Raw genomic sequence first — 24151 nt, 5'->3', positions numbered from 1 at the left:
TTTGTATTTCCAAGTCACAACGGAAAGTCTACCAGATAAGCAACCTTATGCAGTGCAATTTTGTTGTTAAGTCTTAACTTTATTTTGAAAGAAATAATTTTCTTTGTTCACTGGATGTGGGCGTCACTGGCAAGGCCGGCATTTATTGCCCATCCCTAATTACCCTTGAGAAGTTGGTGGTGAGCCGTCTTCTTGAACCGCTACTGTCCTTGTGGTGAAGGTAGTCTCACTTTGTTGCAGCAGTTTGGTACAACTGAGAGGCTTGCTAGGCCAATTCAGAGGGAAGATAAGAGTCAACCACATTGCTGTGGGTCTAGAGTCAAAAATAGGCCAGACTGGGTATTGAGGGCAGATTTCCTTCTCTAAAGGACATTAGTGAACCAGTTGGGTTTTTCTGACAATCTGGTAGTTTCATGGTTAACATTACTGATACTAGCTTTATAATTCCAGATTTATTTAATTAACTGAATTTAAATGGTACAGCACATTAGTACTCCAGAATGGGTAGGACAATCACATGATCGGAGTCACACCATTTGGTGGATATAAGTAGAGGCCAGTGCCTTGTCCTTGAAGGGGAAAACCGGGAAGCCACTCCAAGCTGTTCTTCCGTGCCTCCTCAGTCGTTTGGTAAAGGTATGGTGGCCTCTGGCCCTCCTTTGTGTGTGTGACATGGCGTGACCTGAAAAATAAATCGATTATATGTGTATCGATTTAACTAGGACAAAATTATCTTTCAGCAGTAATGTTATAGAGGAAATTGCAAGGACGATGCATTTGTGAATATTCCAAATTATGGAAAGAAATGCCATAAACGAGGAAGAACCAGTTCCAAAGCATTTTTTAAAATTTCTATTAATATGGGACGGTATTTGCTTTGTAAGTTAACACACTATTCAACAATTGATAATTCCTTAGTTCTTGGTCAACCATTAGTGAGAGCAACTCTTAATGATTTACAGAGCAGTTCCTTGTGGAATGAGATGCAAGAACTTGGCAGTGTCCACTCTTTATTGGCATGTGTTTTTAAGATCTGTTGGTTTGTTTACAGACACATAGGCGGTTTTTATAGAATATAAAAATACATGCCGATCAGTCTCTCTTACCTCAAGGTGAAGGTACTATGGAGTGAAATTCAGTAGTGCCTGTTTGGGGGCGACAGGCGAAGCGGAACTTCCTGCGCCCAGTGCGGCGATCCCACCCCGGTCACAAAGTGAGGGTTACGGCCCCCGAGAGGACGTGAAGTGCAATGTCAGGCGCTCCACTTCTTCTCGGGGGTGGGGGGAGGGGGTGGCAGGACCAGGACAGTCAGCGCGCAAACTTTCCAGCGCTACGCTGGCGCGAACACAGGGCCCTCCCCTTCCGTTAAAGGGGAGGGCACGCTGCGAGCTCTGCAGTGGGGCGAGGGGCGACCACTATGCCGCCGGGGATGCGGAGTGCCGGGGCTGCGCCATCGCGGTACGGACCCCGCGAAATCGACAACGAGAAAATAAATCCCGCCGCGCATCTCCCCTCTATTTTTCGTCCCGCGAGCAGAGTGCAGCGCGGTTCACGACCCGAGAGGCTTGTGCAAACATCACTCGCGGTGCGCTGTGGAATTTCTGCGGCGGGGCGAAAATGAGTCGCTGTGCATGGCGATGATGACATCATTGCTGACGCAGCGGCCTGAGGCACTACCGGCGGGAGCGAGGAGCAGCCAGTTTGCACGTCCATTAACTCCTGCACAACTGTCCCTCTCACTGCAAACAATGCAAATTTCTCCCCCTATATGTTTCCTGGATCCCAATCCATGGAATCTATTTACAATCATTCAGGCTGCTGGTATGAGTATTCTGAGAATCTTGGAATCAAAACATTTACAGCACAGAAGGAGGCCATTTGGCCCAGTTTGCTTGTCCAATGCTAGCTCTTCAACAGGAGTAGTCCACATGAATCTAAGTTCCCTACCCTTTTTCTGTATTGTTTTTATATTCTACTTGTTCAAATACTTATCCAATTCCCTTTAGAATGATAAATGAGCAGTTTTGAAGAAGGGTCATAAACTTTAAACATTAACCCCACCTTCCTTTCGCCACACAGATGCTGTGTAACTTGTTGAATGTTTTTAGCTTTTTCTGTTTTTAATTCCAGCATATGCAATATTTAGTGTTTAGTTTTACATAAGAACAAAAGAATTGGGAGCAGGAGTAGGCCATTCGGCCCCTCGAGCCTGCTCCGCCATTCAATAAGATCATGGCTGATCTACCTCAACTCCACTTTCCTGCACTGTCCCCATAATCCCTTGATTCCCCTAATATCCAAAAATCTATCGATCTCTGTCTTGAATGTACTCAAAAACTGAGCCTGCACAGCCCTCTGTGTCCCTTTTAAATGATGTTATAGTCTCTGTCTGTATTGTCACTTGTGATAAAGCATAATTAATACTGCCAGTGGATTATCTTAATTTACATCACTAAGTCCCCAGTGCATCAATTTCAGTCTCTTTGGAATGAACTTAATAGTTTTTGAAAAGTAACACTTTTATGTGCATGGATGCAATTTACAGGTTCTTGCCTGTTGACCTTTTAACAAAGTGGTGTGAAGGGGGACAATATGCATCTTTATGCTGTCCAACCAGAATATTGGTAACATTGCTATCAAGTAATTAATGCCGGCGTTCTTTCATTCCAGGAGAGAAACCTTACAAGTGCACCTGGGAAGGCTGTGACTGGAGATTTGCACGTTCCGATGAACTGACTCGCCATTTCCGGAAACACACCGGGGCAAAACCCTTTCAGTGTACGGTGTGCAACCGCAGCTTTTCACGCTCCGACCACTTAGCCCTGCACATGAAAAGACACCAGAACTAGAAGACGGATCCACCCTGGGGCTGAGGCCCATTATGCAAACAAGACATTGTTGTCCAAACAAAATACCCGACTACCATTGTGTATATGGTGACCTTGCTACCAGGGCTTCTTTTCCTCTGTGTAGTTTTGATGAAATGCATAACCTTGACTTAAGGTTTTTAAAACTGGAACCCTGTATATTTTGTATATATTCACTGGGAATTAAGAGCTTTGTTCATTCGGCAAACTTTATGAAATTTATAACGGGGATTGATTTTTCTTGGTTATTTGCTTTCGGTATAAACTAAGCTCACGTCCATTTCATAGACACACTTGCACTACAGTGTAGTTGGTTAGTACTGATATTTACCTCTGCCAAGTTCACAGCGTTATATCTTTTCTAATGTTTTGACCAAAGCACTGTATGGTCTTGGCAGTGTTTAGTAAATGTAGCTGAGGACATTGAAAAGATCTCACAAAGGACACAGTGTGGACTAATGCAGATAATATTTTCTACTGAACACAGAAAGGGAATTCAGCCTAGTTAAATACTTGAGGTTACCAAATCACTTTATGGAAGTTCTCATCTCATCAGCAGGATGTGGGGTGTTGAATGTAACTGTATAACTACAAAAGGTTGCCTGGGCTAACCCAACTAACCCGAGTTTAATAAGACAACAGTGCAGAATCAGCCTATGTTTGGGGTGCTTTTATACTGCATTCAGCCAACGGACAGCAAATTGCTTTCAGGATTTTGGAGAGCTGATTTACGCGGGCCTTGCCAAGCCTTGTTCTCGTATCCTCTTTCTGAAGTCAGCTTTCAAGCCCTGTGACGTCCTGACACGATGTTGCCCACAATAGGAAAGAGGAGTTTGGCCGTGTTTGCTGAAGACCATGTTTAGACTGCAGTCAGGCAACTGAGGTTTGGGTTCGAAACCCCCAAGTTACTGGAGGTCTCACTTTCCAGTTCCAAGTGCAATTAGGAATGCAATTGCTTATCTGACTTGATGTTTACACTCCAATTTTAGCATCGCCGTGAGGCTAAAGTTGGTGTGTAAATGTGGCCAAAAATATCCTCTATGTGCATTGGAAATTCCCAATGCCTTGTGGAATTGGGTTAAGCCTCAAAAGGCTGACTCTTAAGTTTATAGTTATTTTAGCACTCCATTCCAGTTTGAAACTACTGCTGCAATAAAGATATTTATATAAATATATAAATATATATATACTGTACACACAGTGGCACTGATGCTGAGTAGAACGTCTCATTCTGCACTCAAAAATTGTGGAATTATTCTTCTATTTTTTTATTCAAGAATTTTTTTGTCCTTTTTTAAAAAAACAACAAATTGACCTGACTATGTTTCTGATTCACCTCTTTTATTATGGATTGAGCTTGATCAGGAATTGAGGATTTAGCTTAATCACACCTAGACACAGGATCAGCATAGTATGCAGAAAGCAGCAGTTATTTCTTGTTTGCATCATATGTGGGCAGTTCTATCCAAAGAAAACCTTGATTCCTGTTGCATGGAGTTGCCCCTTCTGAACTCTTTTTTATTTCATTTCCTGACATCGGGGGAAACAGAGAGAAAATGGCAGTTAGTTTGTTTTTAACCGTTGATCTATATTTCCGTAACTCTTAATTTGTATTTTGTCAAATTGCAAAAAAAAATGCTTTTCTAGTTGAATGGGTATTATGCATTTATGAGGTGTGGAGATTATTAATAATGGGCTGTGTAGGCTTGGGCTGGCTGATTTAAAGAAGGCATTTTGAAGCCAAAGATTAAACTCCACTTGGGTCTGACTTTGTGAAAGAAAAATGCTGTTTAATAATTATCCTCTTGTTTTATTTATTTCTAATCATACAATGGCTTTCTAAATGGATCGTTTACAACCCTGATAACTTATAGTGTTCTTCATTGTGATTGCTTGGCAAAAAAAGGCAGTGAGAATATGTAAATAGCGTTGAAAGATGTATATAATTTTATAAGATGCTGCAAAGTTTATGCTTTGAACAAAGGGGCAAATGTGGTTGCATCATTTTGCTTCGGCTTAACTTTCTTTTTTGTTACATTGTATTTCCCTTAAGTTGTGGCTGTATATTACTTTCTATAACCTGCATTAACTAGAATGAGAAGGTTTGTATTTGTGAGGGGGAAAATGTAATTAAAAAAAAAACTTCAGTAATAAACTGTTTTAAAAAAACAAAGCTTATTGTCCTTCGGATCCATCATTATTCTTTGTAGCGTTTCCTATATTACAACAGTAAGTACACTTCAAAAAGCTCTTCATTGGCTGTAAAGTGCTTTGGCATGTTCGTGAAAGGTGCAACAGAAATGCAAGTCTTTTTATAATTGTGGTGTTCGGGTTGCTACAACTCTTTTGGAGTAAACAATAAACATTAAATCATAAACTTTAAATCGTGCCCCCCCCAATCTGGGGGACACTCCAAACATTTCCCAAGGCCCTTTTTTGTTTTGTTGTTTTTTTTTTTGTATTTTTGTAGTTTGTTTTTGTGGTTTTTTTGGGGCTCTAAAACCATAATTTACAAGTGCCCCCTATAAAAGGGGAGGGGGACACTAAAAACCCGGCAATTAAACTTTAAAACATATAAAATCAACTTAAAATTTGGTTGCCGGGGGTGACAATGCACTCCAGTCCCTCTGGCGCCCACCTCTCGCGGAGGGCTGTGAGCGTACCGGTGGACACCGCGTGCTCCATCTCTAAGGACTCGGGTTGCTACAGGCAGTTTGCTACGTATCCAGCTACCAAACTAAGGACATCTGTTAGCTCCTTGTATGTTAATTAAAAAAACACACATTTATACAATGCTAAACAGTAAGTTTTCTTTCCAACTTTCAATCTGACCTCTAAGATAGCTGTGCCATTAAGTATATGGGGTGAGAAGTATAACAGCATGCCGTGTATCCTGGAGTGAGCCTGATCATGAATAAGACTTTAGGGGCTGGATCTTCTGGTGGTTTGTGACCAGGTTTTCGCCGCGATTTGACCCTCCGCGACGAAAACCCGGTCGCAAAGCCCGGGCGGGATCCATGGTACCTGTTTGTGGCGGCACTTGGAAGCACCGCTGGGGAGAGCTGCGCCGGACGTGTAATGACTCGGATTGCGTTACCATCCAAGTTTCAGCACTCACCCGACCCGTACGCTGTGCCCAGAACAGCGACAGGACGGGTCAGTGCAGCCCTGCTGGCAACGGTAAGTTGGAAAACTTGGAAAAAATGTAAGTTAAAGTTTTAATTTTTTTATTTTTTTGCAGCGATTAGTTAGTTAAGGATCTTGGTAATGTTTTTGGAATTAAAAAAAAAACATTTTTCCCTTCCCAAGGCCTCTCTTGCAGCGCTCCTGCCCCCACACTAAAGTTGGCGAGGATCACGTTTTTGCGCCGCAAAAATAGTGCAACGCCTTCCTTTGTGATGGCACAGACCCCAAAGGCTGAAAGTTAGGCCTTAAATCATTAGTGCAGTGAAAACGATAATTTTCATTTATTGCTTGCGTTTTCGCCCTAAAACCCCAAAACCCAAAAATCCAGACCCTAGGCTTTAGAAGTAGTGCACTTCTCCATCTAAGATTTGCATTCCTTCCTACTTAAAGTCTAGCTACAGTGATTTTGTCTTCCTGTTTTCGTGGCCTTAACTGCAATAGTAAGTTGGCTTAATGACTGTTTGCTTCAGACAAAATTAATTGGCCTTAGTGCTAATGTCATTTTTAGTCCCATGCCATCTGTTTCTCAGTGAGGAGAGAAGTTGTTCTATAATTGAATTGAAATTTTCAAGACTGAGATTGAAAGATTTTTGCGAGGTAAGGGTATAAATGGGATATTGGTCAAAAGCAGGTTAAAGGGTTTGACGTACAGATCAGCAATTATCTTATTGAATGGCGGAACGGGCTTGAGGGGCTGAATAGCTTACAGCTATTCCGATTATAAAAATGCATTCAAAAGCAGTGGTGGAGTGACACTATGAAGTGGATGCAAATTTTCTTTGTGTTTTCCCCATGAATTGCTGATCCCAGCTGTGAGGCCATGATCTCCGATGCTGCAGAATTTAGAAAGAGAATTGTGACTGCCAATTTCCTCCTGATGGCCAATTAAAGAGCAACAGTCGAACACACATGGAGAGAACTCAGAGCCATTTGTTGTGTGATCTATTTGGTTAGGGTAAGAAATGGCCAAAAGAAGCCAAAAGAAATGGTAACGGTCTATTTTGCAAAGTCTCGAGGCAAAACAAGGACTACTTGAAGCAGAACATGTGATCAACAAAATCACACTGCCCTATTTTTGATGTAATGAAACCTAGCCTGTATACTTATTGGTGATAGTGATTGCAATCAAGATGACACAACTTTCATAGGACCACTGTCGAGCAGTAAATCAAGAGAACTTAAACTTTTGAGAATGGGTTTCACACCTCCAACTTGCTGGTTGGTGGTGAGAGATTAAAACAACATGTATTAAGAACATAAGAAATAGGAGCTGGAGTAGGCCATTCAGCCCTTTGAGCCTGCTCCACCATTCAACAAGATCATGGCTGATATTCTACCTCAACTCCACCTTCCTGCACTATCCCCATATCCCTTGATTCCCTTAGTTCCCAAAAATGTATCGACCTCTGTCTTGAATATACTCAATGACTGAGCATCCACAGCCCCATGGAGTAGAGAATTCCAAACATTCACAACCATTTGAGTGAATAAATTCCTCCTCACCCCAGCCCTAAATGGCCAACCCCATGTTCTAGATTCCCCAGCCAGGGAAATATTTTCTCAGCATTAACCTTGTCAAACCCCTTAAGCATTTTATATGTTTCAATTAGATCACCTCTCATTCTTCTAAACTCGAGGGAATATAGGCCGAGTCTACTCATTCCCTCCTCATAGGGCAATCCCCTTATCCCAGGAACCAGTCAAGTGAATGTTCATTGCACTCCCTTGAAGGCAAGTATGTCTTTCCTTGGGTAAGGAGACCAGAACTGTACACAGTACTCCAGGTGTGGCCTCACCAATGCCCTGTATAACTGTAGTAAGATTTCTTTACTCTTACACTCTAATCCTTTTGTAACAAAAGCTGACATACCATGCTTTCCTAATTGCTTGCTGTACCTGCATGTTAACTTTCTGTGATTCATGTACAAGGATACCTAGGTCCCTCTGAATGCCAACATTTCCCAGTCTCTCACCATTCAAAAATGATTCTGCTTTTTTGTTTTTCTTACCAAAGTGGATAAATTCAGACGTTCCCACATTGTATTCCATTTGCCATGTTCTTGCCCACTCAGTCAACCTGTCTCTATCTCTCCGCAGCCTCTTTGCGTCATCCTCACAGCTTACTTTCCCACCTAACTTTGTTCATCAGAAAATTTGGTTACGTTAGTTGCACTCAGTCGCTTCATCTAAATCATTGACATATATTGTAAATAGCTGAGGCCCAAGCACTGATCCTTGCGGTACCCCACCAGTTACAGCCTGCCAACCCAAAAAAGTCCTGTTTATTCCTACTCTCAGTTTTCTGTCCATTAACCAATCCTCATTCCATGCTAATATATTACCCCCAATACCATGAGACCTAATAGTGTGTAATAACCTCTTATGTGGCACCTTATTGCATGCTTCTTGAAAATCTAAATACACTACATCCAGTGGTTCCTTAAAATCTACCTCTTTGACCAAGCTTTTGGTCATCTGCTGTAATTTCTTCTTATGTGGCTCAGTGTCAAATTATTGTCTTATAACAGGGTCAAAGATGTCACTGAGCGGCTGCAAGACATTCTGGGGGGAGAGGGAGAACAACCAGAGGTCGTGGTCCATATCGGGACCAATGACCTAGGTAGAAAGAGGATTGAGGTCCTGCAGGCAGAGTTTAAGGAGCTAGGAGAGTGATTAAAAAGCAGGACCTCAAAGGTAGTAATCTCTGGATTACTGCCTGTGCCACGTGCTAGTGAGTACACAACTAGGAGGAAAGAGAAGATGAATGCGTGGCTGGAGAGATAGTGCAGGTGGGAGAGCTTTAGATTCCTGAGGCATTGGGACCGTTTTTGGGGGAGGTGGGACTTGTACAAGCTGGATGGGTTGCACCTCAACAGAGCCGGGACCAGTATCCTCACGGGAGGTTTGGCTAGTGCTGTTGGGGAAGGTTTAAACTAACTTGGCAGGGGGATGGGAACCGGAGAACAGATTCAGTGGGGAGAGAAGCAAAGCTGGAATTGGGTAGCAGAGAAGTCGAAAGTGAATTTGGAAGATAGAGGAAACAAGGGCTGGAAAATGGACAACAAGGGAGTTTGGCAATACTAAATGGTATACTAAATGCAAGGAGTATAGGAAATAAGGCAGATGAGCTGAGAGCACAGATTGACAATTGGGAGTACGATATTATAGCTATTACTGAGAAATGGCTGAAAGAAGGGCAGATATGACAGCTCAACATTCCTGGTTACAGGGTTTTCAGACGGGATAGAGAGGGGGGAAAAGGAGGGGGGTCACAATATTGATTAAAGAAACAATTACAGCTGTGAGAAGGGATGATATGTTCGCAGGGTCATCAAATGAGGCCACATGGATTGAATTAAAGAACAAAGAGGGGCGATCGCACTACTGGATGTGTACTATAGTCTCCCAAGCAGTCAGAGGGAGATGGAAGAACAAATATATGGGCAAATTGCTGCGAAGTGCAAAAACTATAGAGCTGTAATAGTGGGGGATTTCAACTACCCTAATATTAACTGGGAAAAAGGTAGTGTGAATGGTACAGAGGGTGCGGAATTCCTAAAATGCATTCAGGAGAACTTCTTTATCAAGCCCAACAAGGGTGGGGGTGGTTTTGGACTTAGTTTTGGGGAATGAAGAGGGGCAGGTGGAAGGGTCATCAGTGGGAGAGCATTTTGGTGCTAGTGATCATAATTCAATAAGATTTAGGATAGTTATGGAAAAGGACAAAGATGGACCAGGAAAAAAAGTTCTCAACTGGGGTAAAGCCAATTTTGCTGAGCTGAGATAGGATTTGGTTAAAGTGGACTGGAAACGGCTACTTGATGGTAAATCAGTGTCAGAGCAGTAGAAGGCATTTAAGGAGAGGATCCTGAGGGTATCGAGCAAGTATATTCCCTTAAAAAAAACAGTGTGACTAACAAATCTAGAGCCCCCTGTATATCAAGGGACATACAGGGCAAGATAAAGAAAAAAGGAAGCTTATGACAGATACTGAGAACTCAATACCGCAGAAACTCTAGAGGAGTATAAGAAGTGCAGGGGTGCAATTCAAAAATATATCGATGTACTGATCAGATGGGCAGAACAGTGGCAAAATAAATTCAATCCGGATAAGTGTGAGGTAATGCATTTGGGGAGGTCTAACAGGGCAAGGGAATACACATTAAATGGTACGACACTTAAAAGTGTAGAGGAACAAAGGGATCTCGGAGTGCAGGTCCACAGATCCCTGAAGGCAGCAGGCCAGGTAGATAATGTTGTAAAGAAGGCATAAGGAATATGTGCCTTTATTAGTCGAGGCATGGAATACAAGAGCAAGGAGGTTATGCTTGAACTGTATAAAACACTGGTTAGGCCACAGCTGGAGTATTGTGTGCAGTTCTGGTCACCACATTACAGGAAAGATGTGATTGCACTGGAAATGTTGCAGAGAAGATTTAAAGGAATGTTGCCTGGACTGGAGAATTTTGGCTATGAGGAAAGATTGGAGATGCTGGGTCTGTTTTCTTTGGAACAGAGAAGCTAAGGGAAGACCTGATTGAGGTGTATAAAATTATGAGGGGTCTGGATAGAATGGATAGGAAGGATCTGTTTCCGTTGGCAGAGGGGTCAACAACCAGGGAGCATAGATTTAAAGTAATTGGAGGGGGTTAGAGGAGATATGAGGGAAACTTCTTCACCCAGAGGGTGGTGTGGGTCTGTAACTCACTGTCTGAAAGGATGGTCGAGGCAGGAACCCTCACCACATTTAAAAGATACTTGGATGTGCACTTAAAGTGCCGTCACGTACAGGGCTATGGACCAAGAGCTGGAAAGTGGGATTTGGCTGGATAGCGCTTGGTCGGCCGGCACGGACACGATGGGCCGAAATGGCCTCCTTCCGTGCTGTAAATTTCTATGATTCTATGAACACTCCTGTGAAGCACCTTGGGACGTTTTACTACTTTAAATAAGTTGCTGTTGTTATCGAATGCTTTTTGAAAATCCAAATAGACACCATCCACTGGTTTCCCCTTATCCACTCTAATAGTTACATTTTCAGAAAACTTGGTAACAGATTTGTCAAACATAATTTCCCTTTCATAAGATCATGTTGACTCAGCTTAATCATATTATGATTTTCTAATTACCCTGTCGCCACGTCCCTAATAATAGCATTGTTCCTACAACTGATGTCAGACTAACTGGCTATAGTTTCCATTTTTTCTTTTCCTCCTTTCTTAAATAGCGGGGTTATGTTTGCTACCTTCCAATCATTAGGGACTGTTCTAGAATCTAGGGTATTCTGGAAGATTAATACTAGCGCATCCACTATCTCTGCAGCTACCACTTTTCAAACCCGAGGATGCAGGTCATTAGGACCAGGGGATTTGTCGCTACTTAGTCCCATTAATTTCTCCAGCACTATGTCTTCACTAACACTGATTTCTTTAAGTTCCTCATTCTCTCTAGACCTTTAGTTTCCCATTATTTCCTGAATGTTTTTTGTGTCTTCTACCGTGAAGACAGATACAAACTATTTGTTTAATGTCTCTGCCATTTCCTGATTGCCCATTATAATTTCTCGTGTCTCTGCCTCTAATGGGCCCACATTTACTTTCACTAATCTCTTCTTATTTACATATCTATAGAAACATTTACAATTTGTTTTTATGTCTCTTGCTAATTTACTCTCATATTCTTTTTTCTCTTTCCTTATCAATTTCTTGGTCCTCAGTTGCTAAATTCTAAAATCCTCCCAATCCTCAGGCTTACTTCTTTTTTTGGCAACATTATAAGCCTCTTCCTTTGATCTAATAGTATCTTTACCTTCTCTTGTTAGCCACGGTTGGACCACTTTTCCTGTGGGGTTTTTGGGTCTTAAAGGAATGTATATTTGTAAATTATGTATTAATTCTTTCAATGCTAGCTATTGCTTGTCTACTGTCATAGCTTTTAATGTAGTTTCTCAATCTACCTCAGCCAACTCGCCCCTCATACCTATGTAGTTTGCTTTGTTTAGATTTAAGATCCTAGTTTTGGACTTAACTAAATCATTTTCAAACTCCATATAAAATTCTATCGTATTATGGTCACTCTTCCGTAAATGTCTCTGTACTACAAGATTATTAAATAATCCTTTGTCATTGTACAATACTAGATCTAAAATAGTCTGTTCCCGAGTTGGTTCCTCAACATACTGATCCAGAAAATTATCTCGTATACATTCCATGAACTCGTCCTCCACACTATTACTGTAAATTTGGTTTGCCCAGTCTATATGTAGATTAAAGACCCCCATGATTACTGTATTATCCTTGTTACATGTGCCTCTAATTTCAGGATTTATACACTGCCCTTCATTACAACTACTGTTTGGGGGCCTATAAACAACTCCCACCGATGTATTCTGCCCCTTGCTGTTTCTTAGCTCCACCCAAACTGATTCTACTTCTGAGCCAAGATCCTTTCTCTCTACTGTCTTCATCCCATCCTTTATTATCAGGCCTACCCCTCCTCCTTTTCCATTTTGCCCATCTCTTCTAAAAGTTAAGTATCCTGGAATATTAAGTTCCCAACCTTGGTCACTTTGTAACCACGTCTCCATAATAGCTTTTAGATAAAACCTATTAATTTCTATCTGTGCTATTAATTAATCTATTTTATTGCGAATGCTTCGCACATTCAGATATAGTGCCTTTAACTTTGACCTTTTTCTATTTTTCCCTGATGTCACCGTAGTCGCTGATGCCCTATTACCTTTATTACTCTCTCTGCCCTTTCCTGACCCACTTGCTTATTTTTACCCAAAACTCTGTTCTGCTATAGAGCCTTTACACGTCCCTTGTTGCTTTTAAATGTACTCTTTCCTGCACTGTATTCATGCAGTGCCTTTCACATCCCAAAGCATTTCACAGGCAATGAAGTATTGTTAAATGTTCTTATGTAGGCAAATGCATCATACACAGCAAGGTCCCACAAACAAACATGAGATAAATGATCAGTTCAATATTGATTCTGGGCTGATAGACATTAGAACAAATATAACTACAAGTGCTCCACACACTCCAGGAGTAGGACAAGGCGATTATATAATGAGTAGCCCAGCCAACCTAAAAGTGTGTGTGTGGTGTTAAATGACAATCTGTTTCTCATAGTCAATAAGACAGGTTATGTCCCGTGGTGCCCACTGGTCACGGAAAGTATCAGACAAAACAGTGGGCACTGATCATACTCCAATGTTACCTGGATGCACACTCTGAAGAGCGGCAAGTTGTTCGAGAAACTCTCCCCGCCAATCCAACGCATCCTGGAACTGTGGATTGCGGATTTCTCCAGACCACGTGGCGGTTTTCCAATCTGTTCACCATTTTGAGCAACAGGGAACTGAAGATAAAAGTGTGTAATGAAAAATGCAGTCATTGGTTGAGGATTAGCCACTTCTGGTGTAGCTAGAGCCCATTAAAGAGTGAATGCCTCTCTTGAAGTGAGATGCTATGGAAATAGGACGGGAAAGTGGAGTTGAGGTAGATGATCAGCCAGGATCTTACTGAATGGCGGAGCAGGCTCGAGGGGCCGTATGGCCTACTCCTGTTGCTATTTCTTATGTTCTTATGTGTCATTCAACTCATACGTAAATCTGTGCTGCTACTCCGGGGTTTTTGGAGCGAACATATCTCTGACACAACAGTGGAGATACATGTGGAGCAGCTGAGGCTACACAAGCAGGTTCTGTTCCCCTCGAATGGCAGGAAGGTGCCCAAGCAGGTGCTGCAACAGGCTTAGAGAGAGGTGGCAGTCAGTATCAATTCAATAGAATCACCCCCAGGACATGGGTTAAGTGCCGCAAGGTATAAGGCAACCTGACCCCAACAGCATGGATGAGAACGATGTCTTCCTCTCTCTACTTCTTTATGTTAGACCTGGTCAGAGCACTTTCCCTTCTCCCGCACGCCTTGTGCTTTCTTCTCCCACTCCACATGCTTCTCCCGAAATTACAAGAAGACACTGTACCGACTCTCCTCATACCAATGCCACACACGCCTGATAGTGCTTCCCTCAGGCACCAGCAGCATTCTGCTTCTACCTGATAGCTACTGCAAAGCATTGTACTCCTCTGCTGACTGCTTTCACGTTTCACACTGGAGCCATTTTCTTAGACATCATTTGTGCATGATCACCTCCCCAACTTGCTGCCTCTCTCTCAGCATGCACACTGTATGAAGCTGCTTTTATACACCTGCACAGCCTTTTACAACAACCACATATTGGGCTCGGGTTTGGTCAAACCTAAGTTTTGGCCATGTCGTGTCAAAAGGACCGCTAAGATCCTGACGGTACTTTGGGCGGAAGTTTGGTGGAAAAATGTGGAAAAAAACACCGGTGGAAAAAATGGGCCTTACTCGCCGATTCTGGGCAGCAGTAGGCGGTAGATCAGATTCTGGGTGGTAAATGTGACCCTCAGCAAATTAACGCCAAGGATCAAGTCGGGCCCAGGGAAGGGGAAACGGGAAAAAAAAACATTTTCAACAAATGAAAAAAAAACGTTTCCAAATCCTTCAGAGGACCCAAGCCACCAAAATTGCTGCAAAAGAAATGAAGAAAACGAGTGCACTAACCTTTTCTTCAGGTCTTCATACTTACCGCTTGGGTAAGACCTGCCTCCACGCAGCAGTCTCTTCTGCTGCCGGAGCAGAGGACCACCCGGACCAATCTGGGGAGTCAGCGGGCGGGAGGACTTTTGTCGGTGATGCACGCCGGTGCACGCCAGCGGACGCTCCCCAGCGGTCTTCTCTCCCCGCCGGCGTGAGGACCTGACCAAACCCACTCGGCGAGGAGAGCGCCCAAAAACCAGGGAGACCGCTGAGAAAACTCGGTGGCAGCCAGCGGTAAGTCCACCAAATTCGGGCCCATTAACTCTCTTCCCTCTTTCCCTGCAGGAGAAACCGGCTCATAATAACAGAGAGCAGCAGAACCAAGGCAGGGTCACCCTCCATCCAGGGCCTCATCCAGATGGAGGAGAAAGCCAGAGACATCATTGGAGCAGGCAGATCAAGTAGCGATGAAAGAGTGCAGAGTCTGACTATCATCTTTATCTTTTCTCTTTTCTCAAGCAATCACGAATACAGGCAGTGTGCCAAATGGTACTGTGTAGTACTGCCAATCACCTGTTACTGCCAAGTGCTTTTGTACAATGCTGTCCCTCTCCCCTGTTCCTAGGTCCATCTGAAGACCTGGACCCTACAGAACATGACTTGGAGGAGGACAATCCTCTCGAAGGAGCACCAGCACTCGCTCCAACCTTCCTAAGAACCAGAACAGAAATCAGCACCCCAGGTAGGATAGAAAGTAAGTTAGTGTGGCTGCATGTGAATTGCTGAGCACAAGGGAGCAAGGGTAGGTGCTAATGGAAAGGACAGCCCTTGAAATGGTATGCTGACCTCTAGTTTTGCCCACAAGTGGAAACACTCTCTCTGCATTTACTCTATCAAAACCTTTCATAATTTTAAAGACCTCTATTAGGTCACCCTTCAGCCTTCTCTTTTCAAGAGAAAAGAGATCCAGCCCATTCATCCTTTCCTGATGGGTATACCCTCGCATTTCTGGTAGCATCCTTGTAAATCTTCTCTGCACACTCTCCAGTGTGCCTCTATACCCTTTTTAGAAACAAAGAAACATAGAAACATAGAAAATAGGTGCAGGAGTAGGTTATTCGGCCCTTCGAGTCTGCACCACCATTCAATGAGTTCATGGCTGAACATGCAACTTCAGTACCCCATTCCTGCTTTCTCGCCATACTACTTGATCCCCCTAGTAGTAAGGACTACATCTAACTCCTTTTTGAATATACTTAGTGAATTGGCCTCAACAGCTTTCTGTGGTAGAGAATTCCACAGGTTCACCACTCTCTGGGTGAAGAAGTTTCTCCTCATCTCGGTCCTAAATGGCTTACCTTAGACTGTGACCCCTGGTTCTGGACTTCCCCAACATTGGGAACATACTTCCTGCATCTAACCTGTCTAAACCCATCAGAATTTTAAGCGTTTCTATGAGATCCCCTCTCATTCTTCTGAACTCCAGTGAATACAAGCCCAGTTGATCCAGTCTTTCTTGATATGTCAGTCCCGCCATCCCGAGAATCAGTCTGGTGAACCTTCGCTGCACTCCCTCAATAGCAAGAATGTCCTTCCTCAAGTTAGGAGACCAAAACTGTACACAATACTCCAGGTGTGGCCTCACCAAGGCCCTGTACAACTGTAGTAACACCTCCCTGCCCCTGTACTCAAATCCCCTCGCTATAAAGGCCAACATGCCATTTGCTTTCTTAACCGCCTGCTGTACCTGCATGCTAACCTTCAATGACTGATGTACCATGACACCCAGGTCTCGTTGCACCTCCCCTTTTCCTAATCTGTCACCATTCAGATAATAGTCTGTCTCTCTGTTTTTACCACCAAAGTGGATAACCTCACATTTATCCACATTATACTTCATCTGCCATGCATTTGCCCACTCGCCTAACCTATCCAAGTCACTCTGCAGTCTCATAGCATCCTCCTCGCAGCTCACACTGCCACCCAACTTAGTGTCATCCACAAATTTGGAGATACTACATTTAATCCCCTCATCTAAATCATTAATGTACAATGTAAACAGCTGGGGCCCCAGCACAGAACCTTGCGGTACCCCACTCGTCAGTGCCTGCTATTCTGAAAAGTACCCATTTACTCCTACTCTTTGCTTCCTGTCTGACAACCAGTTCTCAATCCACGTCAGCACACTATCCCCAATCCCATGTGCACTTTAACTTTGCACATTAATCTCTTGTGTGGGACTTTGTCGAAAGCCTTCTGAAAGTCCAAATACACCACATCAACTGGTTCTCCCTTGTCCACTCTACTGGAAACATCCTCAAAAAATTCCAGAAGATTTGTCAAGCATGATTTCCCTTTCACAAATCCATGCTGACTTGGACCTATCATGTCACCTCTTTCCAAATGCACTGCTATGACATCCTTAATAATTGATTCCATCATTTTACCCACTATCGATGTCAGGCTGACCGGTCTATAATTCCCTATTTTCTCTCTCACTCCTTTTTTAAAAAGTGGGGTTACATTGGCTACCCTCCACTCGATAGGAACTGATCCAGAGTCTATGGAATGTTGGAAAATGACTGTCAATGCACCCGCTATTTCCAAGGCCACCTCCTTAAGTACTCTGGGATGCAGACCATCAGGCCCTGGGGATTTATCGGCCTTCAATCCCATCAATTTCCCTAACACAATTTCCTGACTAATAAGGATTTCCCTCAGTTCCTCCTCCTTACTAGACCCTCTGACCCCTTTTATATCCGGAAGGTTGTTTGTGTCCTCCTTAGTGAATACCGAACCAAAGTACTGATTCAATTGGTCTGTCATTTCTTTGTTCCCCGTTATGACTTCCCCTGATTCTGACTGCAGAGGACTTACGTTTGTCTTTACTAACCTTTTTCTCTTTACATATCTATAGAAACTTTTGCAGTCCGTTTTAATGTTCCCTGCAAGCTTCCTCTCGTACTCTATTTTCCCTGCCCTTTGTCCTCCTCTGCTGAGTTCTAAATTTCTCCCAGTCCCCGGGTTCGCTGCTATTTCTGGCCAATTTGTATGCCACTTCCTTGGCTTTAATACTATCCCTGATTTCCCTTGATAGCCATGGTTGATCCACCTTCCCTTTTTTATTTTTACACCAGACAGGGATGTACAATTGTTGTAGTTCATCCATGAGGTCTCTAAATGTCTGCCATTGCCCATCCACAGTCAACCCCTTAAGTATCATTCGCCAATCTATCCTAGCCAATTCACGCCTCATACCTTCAAAGTTACCCTTCTTTAAGTTCTGGACCATGGTCTCTGAATTAACTGTTTCATTCTCCATCCTAATGTAGAATTCCACCATATTATGGTCACTCTTCCCCAAGGGGCCTCGCACAACAAGATTGCTAATTAGTTCTCTCTCATTACACAACACCCAGTCTAAGATGGCCTCCCCCCTAGTTGGTTCCTCGACATATTCGTCTCGAAAACCATCCCTTATGCACTCCAGGAAATCCTCCTCCACCGTATTGCTTCCAGTTTGGTTAGCCCAATCTATATGCATATTAAAGTCACCCATGATAAACTGCTGCACATTTATTGCATGCACCCCTAATTTCCTGTTTGATGCCCTCCCCAACATCACTACTACTGTTTGAAGGTCTGTACACAACTCCCACTAACATTTTATGCCCTTTGGTGTTCTGCAGCTCTACCCATATAGATTCCACATCATCCAAGCTAATGTCCTTCCTAACTATTGCATTAATCTCCTCTTTAACCAGCAATGCTGCCCCACTCCTTTTCCTTTTATTCTATCCTTCCTGAATGTTGAATACCCTAGGATGTTGAGTTCCCAGCCCTGATCATCCTGGAGCCACGTCTCTGTAATCCCAATCACATCATATCTGTTAACATCTATTTGCACAGTTAATTCATTCACTTTATTACGGATACTCCTTGCATTAAGACACAAAGCCTTCAGGCTTGTTTTTTTAACACCCTTTGTTCTTTTAGAATTATGATGTAGTGTGGCCCTTTTTGTTTCTTGCCTTTGTTTACTCGGCCTTCCACTATTGCTTTTTATCTTTCTACCATCTGTTTCTGACTCCATATTACTTTGCCCTGTCTCGCTGCATAGGTTCCCATCCCCCTGCCATATTAGTTTAAACACTCCCGAACTGCATTAGCAAATGTTACCCTTAGGACTTCAGTTCCAGTCCTGCCCAGTGCAGACCATCCCTGTTGTACAGGTCCCACTTCCCCCAGAACTGGTTCCAATGTCCCAGGAATTTGAATCCCTCCCTCTTGCACCACTGCTCAAGCCACGTATTTATTCTAACTATCCTGCTCCCTCTACTCTGATTAGCGATATAATATGGCGACCAGAATTGTGTGCAGTATTCCCAAGTGTGGCTACAAAGCCCTTTGGGATGGCCTCAGGTCATGAAAGGGGCTATATAAATGCAAATTCTTTCTTTTCAGTAAAGGCCAATACTCTGGAATATTTCCAGATGCAGTAGAATGCTGTGATGGTGGGACCAAAGGTTCTATGGGCCAAAGGGCTCCCTCTTTTATATCTCATGATTTTTTTGATGAATTCTATCCATTCTGCAGCTCGCTGCCTTGTTTTGTTTGATAAACCTCTGCACTGTAGAAGTGGTTAATCTGTTCCAATAAAGCTGCAACTTACTGCTTTGCTTTTCAAATCGCAGTTATTTAGGTGCTTTTACAAACCTCTACCTGTCACGTTGTTCACTAAGCAGCATGGTCAGTTGCCAATCGAGTTGATCTTTCTGTCTCAGTGCCATCTGGCCGAGTGGTACAGTCTGTTTAGAACAGTTCTTACAGATTCTTCCAAGTACTTGGTAATACATCTACTATTGGCTGCTCACATGCAGATTCAGGCAACCTTTCAAAAAGAGTATGCTGCGCACAGTACAGAACAATCCTACTGTTCTCTGACTAGAGGAACTTATGGAGATTAAATTCCAGAGAATCAATCTATCACAGAGCGGCTGAAGGAGATATTAGGAGGGGTGACCAGAAAATTTGGTCAATGGTGTAGGCTTTCAGCAGGGTCTTTAAAGGAAGTGGGAGGTAGAGGATCTTAGGGAGGGAATTCCAGAGCATGAGGCATTGATAGGTGAAGGAAAGGGGGGAATGCACAAGAAAGAAAGAAAGTCTTGCATTTATATAGCGCCTTTCACAACCACCAGACGTCCCAAAGCGCTTTACAGCCAATAAAGTACTTTTTGAAATGCAGTCACTGTTGTAATATAGGAAACACAGCAGACAATTTGCGCACAGCAAGCGGCCATAAACTGCAATGTGATAATGACCAGATAACCTGTTTTTGTTATGTTGATTGAGGGATAAATATTGTTCAGAAAAACAGGGATAACTCCCCTACTCTTCTTCAAAAACAGTGCCATAGGATCTTTTACATCCATCTGAGAAAGCAGCCTCAGTTTAACATCTCATTCAAAAGACAGCACCTCCAACAGTGCAGCACTCCCTCAGTACGGCACTGTACAGGAGCATGAGCCTAGATTTTTGTGCTGAAGTCTCTGGAGTGGAACTTGAACCCACAGCCTTCTGACTCAGAGACAAGAGTGCTACCCACTGAGCCACTGGCTAACACGCAAGAGATTGGAGTTGGAGGAACATAGATTTCTGGGTCTTGTAGGGCTGGAGGAGGTTACAGAGATAGGGATGGGCAAGGCCATGAAGTGATTTAAACACAGGATAGGAGTTTTAAATTGGAAGCACTGGGGGATTGGGAGCCAGTGTAGGTCAGCAAGGACAGGTGTTATGGCTGAACGAGATAGTATACTGGCAGCAGCATGGAGGATGGGAAGCCAGCTTGGAGACCATTGGAACATTTGAGTTGGACGGCGACAAAGGCATGGATGAGAGTTTCAGCAGTCGATGGGCTAAGGCAGGGATGGAGGCAGGTGTTTTTGTGGAAGTGGAGGTAGGCTGTATTAGTGATGGAGAGGAATAGGGGGTTAGAAGTTCAGCTCAGGGTTGAATGGGGTGCTGAGATTGCGACCAGTCTGGTTCAACCTGAGACAATGGCTGGGGAGGGGAATAAAATTGGTGACAAGGATATGACATTTTTACCAGGGACCAAAGTAAATGGCTTTGATCTTCTTAATGTTCAACTGGAGGAAATTGTGGCTCATCCAAGATTGGATGTGAGACAAGCAGTTTGACAGCACAGACGCAGCGGAGGGCTCGAGAGAGAGAGATAGTGGAGAGGTAGAGTTGGGAGTCGTCAATGTACATACCCATTGTCTTTGTATGCTGACAAGGGGCAGCATATAGATGAGGAAGAGGAAGGGGCAAAGATAGATTGTTGGGAGGCTCCAGAGATAACAATGCCTGGATGGGAAGAAAAGCCATTGCGCGAGATGCTGTGGCTGACATTGGATAGGTTATTGAACCAAGAATCTGACTTTAGATTTTATATTTTTACTTGGAGAGTCTTGGTGCCTTTTTGTTACAGGGAACATGCACTGTTTATCTCAGTCCAGACGGCAGGTTATTGAAAGGAAATGAATGAGTGAAAAAGGAGGGAGGGGTGACCCGAACAACGATTCAGCAGCGAGAAAAAGAGGCAAGACAGGAAAAATGTGTCGGAGCACATGGACAAAAGAAGTAACATTAGATTAGAAAGTAAGTAAATCCAGAATGGTATTACATGTGCAACTCTAGTCTACCTGCCTTCAGTTAATGAATTAATTTGAACCCTATTTGATTGTTGTTTGCAGACTGGGGATATCATGGGGTGGTGGGGGTGGGGGGAGGGACTGTGGGATATCTGCAGTTTGCTATTGATAGCAAAATTGAAAATGTGTAAAAAGAATGTGACTATTAGGGAACAAAGGACATTTTCCCCCTTCCCATATTAATTTTTCTTACCTATTCCATCTTGTCTCAATATCTGTTTTGATTCTTAAAAGGTAAGTAATAATTATTTTCTAAACTGTTAGATAAATTAACCTCCTGCATGTATGAAAGAGAACGCTTAAGGAGCAGGTGTATTTCCATCCGACTGTTTGGAACATTTGCACTTGTTGGAGCCGGAATCCTGGAAGGAAGAAATAGTGCCATATGCAGGAAAGACTTACGATGCAGAAAAGGTCCTGTACTGTCTAGAGTTTGCAATTGGTTACTTTAAAGGACATAGCCCGGGTGTGCCTTTCAACGAAACAAAAGATATTCTGCAGATCAAAATTAAAGATTTAGTGAATCAAAATGCATAATTAGTGTTACAGATTTTATTGTTGTTGACTGTCTTTTAGTGCATCATATGGAAACTCAGCATTAAGACCGACTGCATCCCAGTTGCATTAATCACCAATTAGCATATATTATTGATTGTCGAGATGTGGTCACTTTCAACAAGTGCAGTTAACTTTCGGAATAAATTTAATCCGGAGGGAGGAAAATTGCACCACGCCACAGCATATTTGATTTAGCCTCTGAATTCTAACCGCCCTAATTAACGGTCACCCAATTGTTTTATGTGTAGTCAGCTGATTATCATTGATCCCACACCACAGAGCCTTTAACTCATTGCACTCAATTAGACACAATTAGACATTGTATTAATGTAGTAGAATACTTCAAAGCCGCACAGATACATATTTCAAGTGCCATGTAATCAGCTTGCAAGCTTTAATTGTCTTAATGCACTCTGAATCTTGAGTAATTTACACACAACCCTGGTTATATGTCTCGTAACTCACTGTGCTTATGATTCATTTGACAGAGGGCAGTATATAATGAGTGCAGCTAAGTGAATTACAAGTAACTGAGAGGTTTAAATTACATCATAAACTACAAAAGCAAATTTGAGCAGTTTGTATTTTGTCATCTGAACCCCAAGATTGCATTACCACCTAAATTCACTTACAATTTTTTTCCTAATGCAGTGAACTTTCTTTCAAAATTGCGTTGATGAGCTACTGAGTGATACAGTACGTTTGCAGATTGCCTTTCCTCCTCTGGAGCCTGAGTTTAAATGCAGCGCAAACTGAAGGGGATAGACATCTTCCCTATGTTGCACATGGAGGTGCACTGTAAAATGAGCTTAGTCGCCTCAAGCCAGCTTTCAGTTGACACGGTGCACAGCACTACGATTCTCATTGCCAAATTCACCCAGGCCATAAAGAGGGGAGTGCAGGAGTGGAAATGTTACATTGTAGTAGCAAGTGCTTTTCTGAGGTTGAGGCTATGGCACATTGCAGGAGTGAGGTGGAGGCAGTTTATCTCTGTCTGTCTGCCTTGCTCCTGACCAGGGAGTTCTGTGTGATGACACAGGTTTCTAAGATGTGAATGGTTCTATGCTCCAGTCTTATCAGGTTGGTGAGCAGAAAATAAAGCACCTGTATTCTTCTTTGACAAAAATACGTTCTGGTATTTGAAGTCAAAATTGCTATGTAAGATTTATTTCCACAATAGATAGGAGGAACATTCACTGTTACATGTAGAGCAAGTGATTTGTTAACAACAACAATAACTTGAATTTATATAGCCCCTTTAATGTAGTAAAACGTCCCAGGACACGTCACAGGAGTGTTGTAAGACAAAAAAATAAATTTGACACCGAGCCAGATAAGAAGAAACTAGGGCAGGTGACCAAAAGCTTGGTCAAAGAGGGAGGTTTTAAGGGGCATCTTGAAGGAGGAAAGAAAAGTAGAGAGAAGGAGAGGTTTAGGAAGGGAATTCCAGAGCTTGGGGCCAAGGCAGTTGAAGGCACGGCCACCAATGGTTGAGAGATTATAATCAGGGATGCTCAAGAGGGCAGAATTAGAGGAGCGCAGACATATTGGGGGATTGTGAGGCTGAAGGAGATTACAGAGATAGGGAGGATCGAGGCCATGGAGGGATTTGTAAACAAGGATGAGAATTTTAAGTGATTTATTTCTCAGATATGCTGAGAATACAACAGTTTCACTGTCTTTGAGACTTCTTATACAAAAAGAGCTGCATATCTGTGCTACAACAAACAAAACCAAAATATTACAGATGCTGGAATCTGAAATAAAAACATAATATGCTGGAAATACTCAGCAAGTCAGGCAGCATCTGTGGAGAGAGAAACAGAATTAACCTTTCTGATGAAGGGTCATCGACCTGAAATGTTAACTCTGTTTTTCTCTCCACAGATGCTGCCTGACTTGCTGAGTATTTCCACCATTTTCTGTATATCTGTGCTTCTGGAAATACAGCCATATATTGTAGTGATCACCACAGTCCACTTGGAAATTCACTTCCTCAAAGAAGATGCGCAGGTTGGTCAGGCACGATGCGCCCTCTGAATCCATGTTGGCTGCTGTTTATTAAGTTGTTGCTGTTCAAAAGAATCTTCAAGTTTATTCCAAGTGTCAGCTGTGGCTCAGTGGGTAGCACACTCACCTCTGAGTCAGAAGTTTGTGATTTCAATATCCGATTCTAGGAACATGAGCACATAAATCTAGGCTGACACTCCAGTGCAGTGCTGAGGGAGTGCTACAACTGTTGGAGGTGTCGTCT

At 42.9% G+C, this 24151-nt stretch overlaps 1 protein-coding gene across 4 annotated transcripts in view; it reads left to right on the top strand.

Annotated features, from left to right (window-relative positions):
- LOC139274956 (Krueppel-like factor 5) overlaps positions 1-5003 on the top strand; it is a 62288-nt gene extending 57285 nt beyond the window's left edge. For all 4 annotated transcript variants that reach the window (XM_070891727.1, XM_070891726.1, XM_070891728.1 and 1 more), the window contains exon 4: positions 2671-5003. In XM_070891727.1, the coding sequence (XP_070747828.1) occupies positions 2671-2849 (179 nt within the window). In that variant the 3' untranslated portion in view covers positions 2850-5003. The remainder of the gene's footprint in view (positions 1-2670) is intronic.
- The last annotated feature ends 19148 nt before the right edge of the window (positions 5004-24151 follow it).

The sequence above is a fragment of the Pristiophorus japonicus genome, chromosome 10 (assembly GCF_044704955.1).
Source record: "Pristiophorus japonicus isolate sPriJap1 chromosome 10, sPriJap1.hap1, whole genome shotgun sequence".
Taxonomy (NCBI): Eukaryota; Metazoa; Chordata; class Chondrichthyes; family Pristiophoridae; genus Pristiophorus; species Pristiophorus japonicus.
Note: the sequence above shows the minus strand (reverse complement) of the source record. Positions and strands in the feature narration are given on the sequence as shown.